At 35.0% G+C, this 15,755-nt stretch overlaps 1 protein-coding gene across 1 annotated transcript; it reads left to right on the top strand.

The window, feature by feature from the left end:
• The first annotated feature begins 1,961 nt into the window (after positions 1 to 1,961).
• Positions 1,962 to 15,531, top strand: LOC132731188 (thiosulfate sulfurtransferase-like). The gene is made up of 8 exons (XM_060717327.1): positions 1,962 to 2,298; positions 10,012 to 10,178; positions 10,531 to 10,729; positions 11,508 to 11,603; positions 11,817 to 11,946; positions 12,330 to 12,428; positions 14,544 to 14,668; positions 15,275 to 15,531. Exons 2-8 carry the CDS (start codon positions 10,021 to 10,023, stop codon positions 15,341 to 15,343), a joined length of 876 nt encoding a protein of 291 aa, XP_060573310.1. The 5' UTR covers positions 1,962 to 2,298; positions 10,012 to 10,020; the 3' UTR covers positions 15,344 to 15,531.
• The last annotated feature ends 224 nt before the right edge of the window (positions 15,532 to 15,755 follow it).

Here is a 15,755-nt window from a genome sequence, read left to right as displayed (position 1 = left end):
ACACAAGACCTTGACGACTGGGGTCCAATCATTAATTATCCATGTGACATGGGTCTGCGCTAATTGCAAACGCTCTTGAATATAGCGTTGTGTCAAAGGAATGCAAATTGCTGGCCTGCTTGACCTCAACCTAGCATCATGCAACCTGTTTCTAACAGTTTGTGTTCTTACACGCACACCAGTTGCATTCTGGAAGTCGTTACGTAAGGTCATAGCGTTCGAGAACCGTTGGCGCCTGGCCTGAAGGACAATAAATCGGTCCTGGGCTTGAGTCGTTGAACGTCCCCGACCTCCGGCGTGGCCCTGCAAGATCGACGTTTCCTGTCATTTGGAATCGGTTCCTCATCCTGGAGACCCCGCTCTGGGATACCCCAAGGACATGGGTAACGTGCCTTTGTGAACGGCCAGCCTCCAAAGTTCATCTCATCTTCAAATGGACGACGTTTAACCTGTCGATTTGCCATAGTTTGTTAATTTCGAACACAGTTTTACAATAAAACTACTTGTTCACGTTTAAATGAAAGCACATGGCCATAAAACAACAAATTTCCATGGGTATGCTCTTCCACGTGCTAATCGTGCAAGGTGTACACTTAAGTACACGATTTACAGGTGTATCGTTAGCAGAAATATCATTTTAATATGATGATATATGTAATGTCAAAAAGGGGATCCTTAAGCCTCGGTCTCACATACTCCCGGCAGAGCCCAGGATCATCCCGGTAAGTTACCGGGATGATCCGGGACGATCCGGGATGAAATTATTGTTGCAGTCACACTTACCCCGGCAGCACTACGGTAGTTCCCTACTAACCACCCAGGATGCGCTCCGGATCATCCAGGCAGAGCCCAGGTGAAGTTACGGTTCATGCCGGTGCTTCCCCGGTCGTTCCCGGATGACGCCGGAAGAGCCCCGGTTGACCCAGGCAGAGCCCCGGTCGATCCAGGCAGAGCCCCGGCAGAGCCCAGGACCATCCCAGGCAGAGCCCCGGTAGAACCCCGGTGGATTGAAAATGCCCGAAAAATGATAACTTTGATACATAATTTTTATTTAATACAATATCTATTGTTCCAGAATAGTAATTCATGATGATTTTTCTGAAAAATCCTTATGCCATACTGGATAGAAGGCTTTTAATACAAAAAAAGTTCAATCATCGCAAATTGTCCTTATTCTTTTTAAATGATCCGGGCTTTGCCGGGGCTCTACCGGGGCTCTACCGGGATCAACCGTAGCTCTACCTTTATCCTCCGGGGCTCTGCCTGTAGTTACCGGGGCTCTGCCGGCATATACCGGGGCTCTACCGTAGCTCTACCGTAGCTCTACCGGCTATATCATACCCAGGGTCATCCCCGGTTTGTGCCGGCAGAGCTACGTTGCTTTCCCGGTATAACCCCGGTCGTTCCCGGCAGAGCTAAGGATGAAGCCGGCAAAGCTATACCTTCCCGGATCATCCCGGACCACCCCGGTGATATTAAATATTTTATTCCATCCGGGGTCGAATGCCGGATGTTCCCGGATCATCCCGGATCATCCAGGACGTTGCCGGCAGAGTTACGGATGTACCCCGGTTGTTCCCGGTCGTACCCCGGTCGTTCCCGGATCACCCCGGACGTCTACCGTGGCTCTGCCGGGGCTCTGCCGGGATGTAAGTGAGACTGTAGCTTTAGCAAATTTTGAGTTGTATATTATTTTTTTGGTAATCAAGCACAAACTTTATTTTATAGAAAAATACTTGCTAATTAATATCCAACAAATAGATATGTAAACATGAATATCTAGGATTATAAAGTTATCACTATGAACTGGTTATACATGCATGTACATGTATATATTTTCAACATGCGTTTTCCTGATTTACACTAAATTAACCCTGCATTCAAGTACATATAAACACATACATGTATAAAATTATGCTCCCGGATGCACGTAGCTATTACGTATAGAATATTTATTTAATATTTATTTGTTATTATGGCCGCCGCTTTCTGTCATTCGGTAGACATTATGATTGGTAAAAATGCATCATATCAATAAAAAAAAAATCTCTTTATTTGAATTCAGTAGGATATGTGAAATCAAACTATACACATACATAAGTAAACAAGTTTAATATTCATGAAGTTTTATATTTTAATATCGCGACGAAAGATAGACAACTCAAGGTGATTTTATTACATAAGCCGCGCCGATAATAAAGGTCAAAGAAAACGGAGTGTTTTGTCAATATCACGTGTGTTAAAAACATTGAAAATTTGGTGCCAGAGATTAAAGGACATATAGCATTATTTAATAAGGTATTTATATTTCATCATTTCTTCACTGTTTCAGCAGACGAAAAAAATAAACTTCGGCACCATTCTCCTATTGTATTTCAGGCCTGCATGTATATAGGCCTATAATTTCTACATGTACTATATCTGCGTGGTTATAGAACTGTAGAATGGCGATGGATAAAAGATGGAAATCATATTTTGTTAACATTTACATTTAAATACCATGGGTAGGAAACTAAAAGAATAATTATATTTATCGGTGATAAAAATGCATTATCTTGTTAAAGAAAGCATACAGTATAAACAGATTAAGTACACGGGTACTTACTACAGAAAAATAACATCTTCTAAAATGTATATGCAGCTTAATCGATTTTACCTGATTCAAGTGTCCGGAGATGACCTGCACAAATTCAAACAAGATTCCATTAAGATTAGTCATTAGATTAACGCTAGGTTTAAAATAAATCTAAAAGACCTGTATTCAATTGTTAAATATAAATAATGAGTATTTTATAACTGCTGTAAAAGATATTATTTATTCAGAAGAAAACATGTACAGGGTAGATTAATTTGTTTGCCTCATTCGAAATAGAACGTTAATGTTATGGTGGTATGAAGCTTATTGGCATAAATAAATTAGAAAACTTTTCAAACAATGAAGAGTAAATTAAAAGGTATTTTCGGTTATGGTGCATGTAATTTAACATTTAAGGTTCCTTTAGAAACTTGTCATGGAATTCGATGTTTGAGCGTAAAACTTGTACCGATCCGATAGAAAATAGTAGAAATTAGATCAAAGCACTGAAAGCACTGAATGCGATGATTTTACTGGTAAATGAATGTTTTTGCCTTTAACATCTTTGTGGTAAAATATAAAATATCGCGAGAAAGAAACTCTCGATATTTTATGCTATATCCTTTCGGCGGCCACCACCTTTTCAAGCATTTTCATAGAGACCCCCTACCTCAAAGTGTCGCCTCTCAGTCCGTATAGGCAGTTACTGGCGATGTTTCAACCCTATGACATTCTGATTTAGTGGTGTGTGACATAAAAGCGCGCGTCAGAGCACGCGATTTCAGGACGTGACGACATGCGCAGGCTGTTATGGTGATGTATGCGCGGTTAACTTAAAAAAAAAAAAAAAGAAAGAAAAAAAAAGAAATCGGAAGTATAAACGCAGTGCAGCTTTCTCCTACATGGTTAACTTTGTGTTTGTTCCCCACCTTGACCATTTATCTGTTCGAAAAATATACCATTTTGGCAGGAAAAGTCACGTGACACGCACCTAGTGAGAAACATGTGTTGGCGGTAGAATTCAAATTTCCAATTTTGTCAAATTCGCACGCAAACACGTCTTTAAATGGAAATAGCGGTGTTCGAAATTCGTCCTTGACCTTGATCACGTGACATCCTGTATTATGCCATGCATATGTTTCAATGTTGGAGCCTAATCCAAATTTGAGGAATTAATATGGAATCTACGGAAGCCCAAAAGTGCCACCTTCGCGAATACGTTTTATTACGTTACAGCTGCTGAAAGGATATGTTACTTGAGATTTTTTTATTGCTATGATATGTTCTTTTGTCTCGATAACAAAACCCTTAAAACATTTTCTCTTGATCATTTCTACCAGCTAATTATTATTAACAGGATCTCTTTCTTCAAATACCACTGTTAAACGATAGAAATAGCTCACTTCCACCCATTCCCCAAATTCCTGTTTCCTCCTTTTTAAAATTCAAACATTGTAGACATATTTTAAGTTTAGTAAGATAATATTCTAGAATATGTGCTTGATATTTGTCCGGGCCTTTTGGTAATGTGTTAAGCTGAATAAGTTGATCCATACTACTCATCTTATTTTGGTCATTATTATAATTATAGTAAAAGCCCATTATAGCTCAGAAATGCAATTATTTTCACTTCTAAAGAGCTTTATCATGTTATATTTTCCAAAAAAGTACTCATTGACCATATTTCTGAACCATCTTTTGCTTCTATTGCTTTCTGACAATTATTACCATTATAGTGATTTATTTTTTGCATGGAAGTCAAAATAATACATGTTCTTCGTTACATTTTGCTACTTTTATGACAAATAATTTTACATTCTGCAGGCAATCAGCATCTGAAATGCTCTTAAACCATTATTCTAATGTAATAACTCTTGTTTGCCCTTTCTAAAGAAGGAAACAAAAGTTAGTTTGTTTCTGTGGCACACTGTGCCTTTATTAATTATTTATATGGGTGTCAAAATATAAGTCTGCGTTAGCTACATTTATGACATAATGACAAGTTCAGAAATGTCTTAGCTAAATTTAGACTTTCATCGCACTGTTTAGCCATAGAGCAGGGTCGCCATAGAAACCAGTTAAGAAGTGAACAAAAGTGTGTTATATGTACCAAAGACGATATTGAAGACGAATTTCATTTTGTGTGTATAAGGACTTAAGAAAATTATATATTCCGTACTATTTCAGAAATCGTCCTAACATGTTTAAGTTTATTGAACTGTTAGACTGTAATAATCTCAACATATTGTGTAGACTGTCAATATTTATTTCAAAAGCTCTGAAATTAAGAAACAATCACATTAATCTTGAAGTTTAATAATATCAAATGTTGGCCTGTGTGTAATATATATTTGCTAATTTGATTTAGTAGATCAGTATGCTTACTGATTACATTGTATATTATCTTCCTTCTATGCAACTGACAACTTGTTTTGCCATTTTCATTTGCATGCGATTGAATGTACATGTATCATATTTTCATGATTGATGATAAGCTGTATATGCTTAAGTCAAAATAAATATTCTGTTCTACATTTATGACAAATTATATGTATTTCACACAGCGCTTCGAAATTTTAGTGAGAATATATAATATGCTTTGAATACACTATGTAAACATTATCATACACATGTTTGCCCATTAAAAAGAAGATAGCAATACAAATGTATTCATTTCTGAGACTTCAATAATGTGCTTTTAGATATACATTTTAAACAAAATTTCGATTGAAAGTTTAAATGTGCAAATAAAATGATATTTATAAAAATTTCCGACCTATCTTTACAACATTTATACTTTCTCATGACATTGAAGCTATATTACTGCTTAGATTTACAAGATACCAAATGTATATGAGCACTTGTCACATTGCATTTTTTACGAGTTAAGGTTGTTTTGTGTAGTGCTTTCAGCACTTTGATCCATTTCAAACAGTTTGCTTTATCGAAATCTGAGACAAGTTTAAATAGGACAATTAAAGTACTTGCATTATGACTGTAAATTTGCTCTAATGTTCTGAAATTGTAAGATAAGTAGTAAGTGTGTTAACAATACCATAGCTTCTCTTGAAATATCCGAAATTTCAGAAGAAAAAAGAAAACATCTTCAACAGTGTAGAGAGATTCACGACATATTTGAAAAATGTGTATCGCAACCTTTAAGACTAAAGAATTTAAAAGAACAACAACAACAACAACAACAATAATAATAATAAAATCACAGTAACTTGCACAACTTGCACAAGACATGTGTTATGTTTTATGTCACATATATTTGTGTAAGAACTTTGAGAAACTTATGCACTATGTTTTGTTAACTAATCAGATAAGAGTGAATTTATGGTGGGAAAGGGAACGTGCGTTTGTATTTGTCTTGTTGAAAAATGCATATGTATTCAAGGTTATTTCGAGAACAAATTCGTGAATATGATAACGATGTTAGTTTTCTTTCTCCAAGATATTGTGCTTGTTCAAATCACATTTAAACTCTAATTTGAGAGCGATGGCCTAATGGTTAACTTTTAATATAAGGTGTCTGCCTCTCAACCCTCAAATCATTGGTTCGAGCACTACTTGGGACATGTTTTTTAATATGACACCAATACTGGTTTGTTCAAGGAAGCGGACCCAAAAGTGATTAATATAAGTTGCAAGACTTTGTGCAATTGAATGAGTGTAGTTTAGTACTAAATTTATTAAACGAGTTGAATAAAATCATATTATGCGAGCCTCTGGCGAGCATAATATTGTTTTATTCAACGAGTTCAATAAATTTAGTATTGAATCTACACGAATATAATATTCTATTTATCACATACAGTAAACTGTTAAAATGTGTAATTTTTCAATGACGCGCCCATAGTGTAACGCTAACATTAGCGCGCTTTAACGGTATGTTTCCATATAGCGCAAATGACGTCACGTCAAAGTGTTATTACACTAGTGTAATATCGTTTTTATTAAATGGCTTTATTATATACTTATAAATGAAATATTGAGAAATATTGATGAAATAAAATGCGTATTTTCATTTTCCGTATTTTCACTGTAAAAATTTATTTTTCACTGCAGTGAAACATATTTTCCGTATTTTCACTGGTGTCTTGCCGGACTACTTTCTTTTAAATTCTACCAGTACACAAAATTTAAGGGAAAGTTTTTCAAATTTTATTGCAAAAAAGAGAAAAATGTACATAATAAACAGAAAATTCAAGTTTTTTCTATAAATACATGATTTATTTTCATCTTGTGCCATGAAAATTACCATATTTCACTCGTGGCTACCGCCACTCATGAAATATTTATTTTCATACCACTCGATGAAAATAAATCATGTATTTATAGAAAAAACTTGAATATCCTCTATTTATTACATGCTTTTCGGTGGTTTATAGAAATATATCAGTGATATAAAACTGGTAATTTCACTGTTTGAAACAGTGAAATTACCACTTTGATAATTTCACTGTTTTGAATTTAAGCCCCTTACGTTGTTTCAGTGAAATACCAGCGTGCACAGTACTGGGTACCAACTTAATGACGTGACGTCGTAAATGACGTCACGTTGTATTATTATTTGGCGCGCTTTTCATTCAGTATTAGGTTAAATGTCTTTTTAAAACGTTTCTTTGCATGTAATAAAAAGAAAATTTGTTTAGTTTAGTGTAAGATTGAAATAGATTTCACCTTGTGAACACCAAAAGTTCATATTTCACTCGTGGCTGCGCCACTCGTGAAATATTCCTTTTGGTGCTCACTCGGTGAAATATATTCCGATCTTACACTGAACTAAACAAATATCCTCTATTGTGTTTATGTGATAAAAATAAATATGTTTCAACTAAACCTTATTGGCTTTTCACATATAAAATATAAATTTTTTGAAAACTTCTTTTTTGAGAGTAGGTCTAACGTACCCTGTCACAGAATACGTCATGGGAGTGCAGTTGATATTTCATGCGCAACTTTGAATAGCTGATTGGTCAATAACTGAGGAAGTAAAGTTGCCTTGAAGGCTATCTAAAGTGTAACTTTTCTCATTGCTTTTCTGCTTCATTTTTTGGGGTTATTGATTGTATAAGACATGTACTCATTTTGATATTTCAAGTATATTCATATTTGATAAAAATGACCACCTTCTATGATTTATTACTATTTAAGTGTGACATCTGAATAGTATATATAAGTTGATACTTAAATAATCCCCAAATCCAAAATTTTATGATGCAAGGTTTAATTTGTCTATACGTGGTGCATTCAGAGTTTTACCAATGGTATCAAATGAGCCGCGTCACAACAAAACCAACATAGCCTAGGTCACAAATAAGAAAATGCCGCCGGGCGGCGTCTGTTTCTCCAAAAAATCGCAATATCGGCCGGCGTCCGTCCGGCGGCAGTGACTATCGGACGACAGCAGCTGAAAATTTTGCTCATCGGGCGGGCACCTTCGAGTTTTAAGTAATACTTAAAAGCTAACGGCGGCCGGACGATAATTTTTGGGGTCACTGAGTATATCATCGAGCGGACATCGTTCGGTCGCTGGGCGATTTTTTGTTCTACTAAAACAGCGTCCGATTTAAAAGGCGTCCGGGCGGACATCGGCCGGGCCCCGCCCGGTGCCTGAATAGAGCTAAGTAGTCAAACGATTATCGCCCGGTACCCGGACTATTCATGTACAGGCACCGGGCGGTCATCGTTTTGTCATCCGGCGACCGGGCTGCTTGTGTTTGTTGTAATTTCAGCTTGAAGAAGTTGTAATTGTCTCAAAAATATATTTGTGAATTTCTTTTGAATACTAGTAAACATGAATTTTTTCTTCAATGTCCATGCGAATGTCTGATTGATTTTCGCCTTCTACGGCCTCGATACTGGCCTGTTGGTGACTCGTTGTCAACAACACGGACCAACTCCTTGGCCTTCCCCTTGGGTTTGGCAGCTGACTTCTTTGCTGGCATAATTACAACTGGCTGATTTATCTGAATGTCATTAAAAGTAAAGTCATTGTCGCCCGGAGCCCGCGCGGCAACCGTCCGATTCACTTTTAAATCGCACGGGCGCCGTACGGACATCGGGCGGCGACCGCCTGATTCGTTCAATTCTTTCTGTAAAATCCACTCGGCAAAAATCGCCCGACGACTGTTTCATTCGTGACCACGCAAGGTATCAGATTTAAAATCGCCCGGCGTCCACGACATCAAAAAATCTGCCGATTTTATAAAAATCGTTTAATCGGACGGCGCCCGTTTTATTTGTGACCTAGGCATAGTGCGTTTCCGACCAGCATGGATCAAGACCAGCCTGTGCATCCGCGCAGTCTGATCAGGATCCATGCTGTTCGCTTACAAACCCTATTACAAGTAGAGAAACTGATAGTGAACAGCATGAATTCTGATCAGACTGCGCGGATACGTAGGCTGGTCTGGATCAATGCTGGTCGCAAACCCACTATGTTGGTTTTGTCATGACACGGCTCAAATACTAAAAACCATTACCATTGCTACTACTGTACTGGTTGACGATTTACTCTGAATGGATTTCGTCAAACGATTTCTGTTATTGCCAATAAAATAAAACATTGGTACTAAAGGTGAACCAATGGTACCACCGTACAAGTGGCACCACAGCCGACTGATCTTAATCTTAGTTTATTCCTTTTGTAATTTGTATTGTTTTTAATAAATTTTATTAACAAAACATATTTGTTTATTTGCAATTCAACATTTTTGTAAAGTTTATAAATGTGTTGTATGACTTGCCAAAACTGCAATAGCACACTATTGTCTTCAAATTATTCTGTCAATGGCATAAATTGTCCGTAAATATTGCTAACAATGGTATGCCATTGGTAAGTAAACCTACCAAATGTTGCCAATGTAGGCTTATAATCAAAAACATTTATCACCAAAACTGACCCTTTTCCAGTCTTACATGCGTCAGTTTTTTTATATATTTTTTTAAATAATATATCTTAATTTCTTATATTGGTTTTCGGATATGAAAATGTATAGTGAGGACAAAGAGAAATGTAGGGATCATACGTGCCTTGATAAAATAGAACACACATTATATCTACGAAAAGCTATAGTACAAGGCGCAACACTTTTTAACTTTGGAAACACATTGGATTCCCGAGTAAAATGAAAATAAGAAATTCGGACAAAGTGTAACGCGATTATTACGACCGAGTCTGAAAAGTTTTCGTTTTATAGAGAGAATGCGACATTGTGCTAGGCTCTTTGAGTTCCCTAGTGTTCGTTTATAAATTGCTAAAAGTTCAAACTTAACACTCTTGATTTTATTTTTCGTGCAATCTATCTATATTTGTTACCTTATCATGACAAACGCTTATAAAATTATTCAATTCTAGTTTCCTGTCTGTGTGTCTCGTTATTTTTACAATAGTATTGTTGTTTTATTGTTGCTGTTTTTTTTTGAAGGTATAAAGAATGACTGTATCACGTGCCTTGACGAATGTATCTACAAAATGGTTACGTCAACATATTGGTACCAGTCCAGGGAAACAAGCGTCCAGGAATATAAGAATTCTTGATACTTCATTTGTACTTGACAGACACGCGGATTCTTACAATGACCTTTATAAAAAGTAAGTTTTTTTCCTTTTTTGTGAATATATTCATCTTTATTTAAAAACCCCGACACACCTCTTAAATTGAAAATGAAGATCCATTGTAACCATTTGTTTTGTAAAATTTTGTATATGACAAAATAAAAAAGTTGTTTATGAAGGTACAAATCGGAGAATAACTTAAGTTTAAGTTACATTTGTTTTTCACTTATTATGTGTGCTATTGACAACTTGTTTGTTTTTGGCACAATTAAATATCATATTTTCATATGTCAGTTAGAAATGCTGTTTTTGGTGGAAAGTTTACTTCAGATTGGTACGATTTAAAATTTGTTTCATATATACAGTATATATTACCGACTTGTTTTAGAGAACACATTCCGCACTCAGTTCACTTCAACATCTACAAGTGTACGCCGGAGAAGCCAGGTATCACACTGGGTTGGCCGGACTTAGACTGTTTTACGGACTATGTTCAGTCACTAGGTATATGGCCGGACACTCACGTGATTGCGTATGACAGAACCGGTCCTATTTCAGCTGCATACAGAACATGGTGGCAATTTAGGGTATACGTTTTTTGTGACTTTAAAGCTGCATTTAATAAATTTCACAAAAAGGAAATAGTTACATTTCATTAATAAATTGGGTTACTTTTTTCTCAACGCCAGGACTAATGCACCGTGAAGCTAAAAGGGTTAAAGTGTGTTTGCACAAGAAAATCTCATATTACCTGATTAACTTATTTAAATTTGTGACTTAGCAGCTGATTATAGTCTTCATTTTCATGTTAAAATTCCTATACGAACTTAAGTGTTACCGTGGCGTTTTCCGTTTAAAATCATGATTTATGAACAATAATTGATCAGATTTACAACAAAACTGTTTAAAAGGTTAACGAAACTGTAGAATACTTGGTTTTTAAGCCGACTGCAAAATATTTAATGCAGCTTAATTTAAGTATCTTAAGTAAGGATATTATTAAGAAAATCTGCACCAGATTGTATAAACTCACCAAATTGTATAAATATAAACTTTGGTTAAATTAACGCAAGGTTAAACGCTAACAATGTTACACGCTAAACCGTGGTTTAAATTTAACCAAATTTTTATGCAATCGGTTAACCAAAGTTTAACTTAACCGTGGATTTAATCCAGTGGTCAAATTTAAGTAACGTTTATACAATTGGGTGCAGGTGTTTATTTTTAACCGAAATCTTATGACTTTCGTAAAACGAATCATCACACCAACAGCCGATATTCTCGTATTTCATTAAATATTTTATTTTGCTAAATCATGTTTTTTCCATCTAATAGAACGGTATAATTAAATTTTCGTGTTTTCAGACTCTTGGTCATAAAAATATATCTGTGTTAGATGGGGGACTGAAGAAATGGGTGGCAGATGGTTTTGAAGTGACGTCAGAGGAACCGGAAGTTGAGGTATCAATAATTGTATAGTGTATAGTCACATGATGTTGAATTCTTACAACATAAATAGTTGATATTTGTCAGTATATTTAACCACTTCTGATTTACAAATGAACTCATTTTGCTTGATAGGCTATAGATAAATTGTTTGCATAAACACTTTTAAGACATATATGAGACAGTGAATTTGACAGTTTGAATAACAAAAACGATTTAATTTTTCAGAGATCAGATTTTGTTCCAAATTTCGACAAAAGTTTATATCGGAGTTTTGAAGATATGCTGGAGAATTTAAAGACGAACAAGGAACAACTGGTTGATTCCAGACCTCTTGACCATCATTCTGTCATTAAAGGTATGGTGAATATGTAGAGAGCAATCATTTTTACACATTTGGTAATTTTGATACTATGTTTCAAGATCAGTTACACTAAAACTGACGATTCCTCTTTGTATTTGAGCTTTTAGTAGTTATTCTGATTCCATCTCATTGTAACACGTGTACTTTGTCATTCTAAGAAGAATCACTTGGTCAGTTTGTAGAAGCGGACTCGACTTAAAATTAAAATCAAAGTTACAAGACCAGGTTTTATAATGTAGCTGAAAAACAAAATGAAAAAAAAAACGCAATAAGACAAGAAAGGAATAAACATATAAGAACGCGTTTTTAGGAGCAAATACTTTGAAATAGATTTAGTAAAACACTAGATAAACGTGCATTTTCTTTTCTCATTTCAGACGATAATTGCGGAGTTATAGCCGGATCAAAACATGTGGGGTTTCCATATTTGTTTAAAGAAGATGGAACAATGAAGTCGGAAGCTGAACTTAAAGCTAGTATGTTATTCTTAAATCTATTTGAAAATCCGAAGTGCGTCTTGTCGTTTATTTATCAAGATTAATTTATAAATGTATGATGTATTTTTCGACACCCGTCAGGGACTTTGGATTCTTCCATTTGAAGTAGGTATGAAGCCAGCTTACCAAAGATTGATGGTTCTACTCATATGTCCACTCCTGTCTGAAATAATTCATGTAGGAGCATCGGAGGTATTCTTCCACCAGTAAAGCTGAAATGTCGCCATGACATTTGCTTTGTCGGTTGTGACTACAAATCATTCAAACTAACAAATAAACAAATTAACAAACAAATAGTATAATATAAGTTATTTACCGTATCCATGACTTTGTCGGCTACCCTGTCCTGAAAGGAAGCAATTACAAATTAGAATCATATAAATTTAATAAATCAGCAATTATTAGATATTTTATTTGCAATGTTGACAATATGAGAAAAGATTTTTTTCTCGAGATAATTGGTTGGTCCTAAAAAGGACCAGGATGTTAATCAGAAGGAGTTAAGCCTGACACTATCTCCACTGATTCACCAAAAAGTTCTGCCCTCATATCTGCTATCTTCTCTGCCTTGATACGAGCGTAATCGTGAAACATGTTGCGAGTCCCCTCGATTACCGCCAATTTCCGCCTCAGACTAGCCTGAAAGTGTCTGTTCTTGTTTGTCTTGGCGTTCTTGTAGCGTTTCTTCATATCACTGAAGCGTTGGTTAAGCACTATGATCTGATCACAGGCTTTTTTAAACCGACGTTCAGCTTCTAGCAGAGTAAATCTTTTGTCGAGAGAATTCGTGTTGGAAGGCATCTTGAGCAATTCAAGTATAATGACGCGTCACGCCGTTACATCAGTGACGTCGCTCATTTGTTACGTCATCGAATATATTTACACAACGCAATTATAAAGACAGTAGAGTGATTAATTTCAGTAATAGTAACACCGGTATCTTACGTGAATTTTTCCTTACCACACTATATACAATGTATCTAAAGTTTAAAATTAGCCCCTCCATTTTTTTAAACTTGGCAGAACTATTTATCATTTAAAGGGAAAATTTCAAAACAAGTATTGGCTGATTTGCGAACGGTGCAGGCCATAAAAAGAAAGATTAAAAGCTACTAAAACATGATTCTTCATTGTATGAAGATTTGGCAGTCCAAAAACCTATTCGTTATTTCGTAATCAGACAGAGAAATTTGGAAATATTCCATGAATATGTTTGTGATGATTAACATTGCCGAGAGAACACCACTGTGAGCTGTTAATATGTTTAGTAAATATGTAAAGAAAAGACGTGCTGCACCAAATAAATTTACAGTCACACTTGTGAACAAAGGCCATCCAAGGAAACCAAACATGTCCTTTGTATAAAAGTGGTCTATATTTGGGAGTTTCTTTGTTCTTTTCAATCAAAGAATTGTTGTCAAGGAAACGTCTTTATTATATACCTTTAAATGAAATATTGAGAAATATTGATGAAATAAAATGCGTATTTACATTTTTCGTATTTTCACTGTAAAAATTTATTTTTCACTGCAGTGAAGGATATTTTCCGTATTGTCTTTCTGGTCTACTTTCTTCTAAATTTAGCCAATACACAAAATTAAAAGGGAATTCTTCGAATTCTTAAGGTTAAAAAAGAGAAAAAAGTATAAGATAAGCAGAAAATTAAGTTTTTTCCTATTAATGCAGGATTTATTTTCATCTTGTGGTATGGAAATTATCATATTTCACTCGTAAAATTTTCATACCACTCGATGAAAATAAATCCTGTATTTATAGAAGAAACTTGAATTAATATCCTCTATTTATTTACAGGGTGATCTTGTATAGCAGGCGGTCTTTCACACACAGATTTGATATAAAAAATCGATATGCAGAAAAGACGCAACTACAGCGGCAAATCTTTACTACCCGGATTGAAAATTAAAAAAAAAAAACTTCTTGCTTTTTCACTTAAAAGCGGTTTGTGTACTGACATTAAGTCTAAACAGGGACTGTATATTTCTTCCTTGGAAAAAAAACAAACAAAAACAATAGCAACAAAAGAAACCACAACAACAACATTAATTTGTATTGAAAATTATTCCTCTGTTTCAGTGTTTGACAAGGCTGGTATTGATCTTGACAAGCCACTCTTGGTAACGTGTCTGCGAGGGCTGACGGCATGCAGTGTTGCAGGGGCTTGCCATATTCTAGGCAAAGAAAACGTGCCAGTTTATCAAGTAAATTCTTGCCTTTTTGTTATCAGAGGACCTTATGTTAATTATATATCTGGCTAGGTTGTCGTCTGCTTTTTGACCTGAGAGAAAAACACTTCCAATTTTGTTGAAAATACATACTTATTCGATTACATAACCCAGGCAGATTGTAATACTGCAAGTTTGTAACGTTGCTTTTCATTGGATGATCGGGACGTTTAGAAAAACTTTATACACGGCTTCTGTCTATTCATGAAGTAATTTTTCATTTTCTCAAATAAAGGAAGTTTGCTGTTTTATTTATTGGTTATAAAGATTGTTGGCAGGTTATATGACCGGAAATAATCAAATGTTATGATTTCGTGAAGTGTTGAATCCATGAAGTTTAAAAGTTGAAGTCGTGAAAATATGAATGTACATATGTATTTAATTTGTTGAAATCTTGAATTCACGAATCTGAAATGTCACTGTCGGTCTTTATAACGGATCCGTTGTTGTCTGCTTCATGTAATATGATGTACAAGGAAGAAATACAAATAAGTTATTGTATTATTATAAATCATTGTTGTTATATTGCTTGATATAACATATTTTTTGTAGATTATAAAAACTATTTATAATTTGTTTCAGGGATCATGGCAGGAATTTAGTATGATTGGACCCGATGAATATAAAAGAAAAGTTGATCAGAAATCGTGATTTACAGAAGTGGAAATGAAAACTTTTAGATCTGTATAAAAAATCAACATTGTGTTCTTTTCTTTTATTACATTACCATTGTTGTAGCACATTACTAAAGTAGATATTCATTTGTGATTTATACGTTTTTTGTAAGTGTATGATAAATATAAGTTACATTATAATGTTATAAAGTCTGATGGTCTCTGTGATGTGTTGCTGTTGTTTAACCAGTCCTTAAAGGCACATTATGCCTTGAAAATCCATTTTTTAATTGTTTTGAAATGTCAGTCATGTTTAATAATTTTCTAATAATGGATTTGGAACATGTAAAATGTTTTACAACTGAACAAAGTAGCGCTGAAAGTGAAGTAATCTTTTATAAATGTAGCAAAATGTAAACAAAATAGTACTTTAACTATCACACAAAATA

The sequence above is a fragment of the Ruditapes philippinarum genome, unplaced genomic scaffold (genome assembly GCF_026571515.1).
Source record: "Ruditapes philippinarum isolate M1 unplaced genomic scaffold, ASM2657151v2 ctg41_1_1_1_1, whole genome shotgun sequence".
Lineage (NCBI taxonomy): Eukaryota > Metazoa > Mollusca > Bivalvia > Venerida > Veneridae > Ruditapes > Ruditapes philippinarum.
This window is presented reverse-complemented; position numbering and strand designations above follow the sequence as displayed.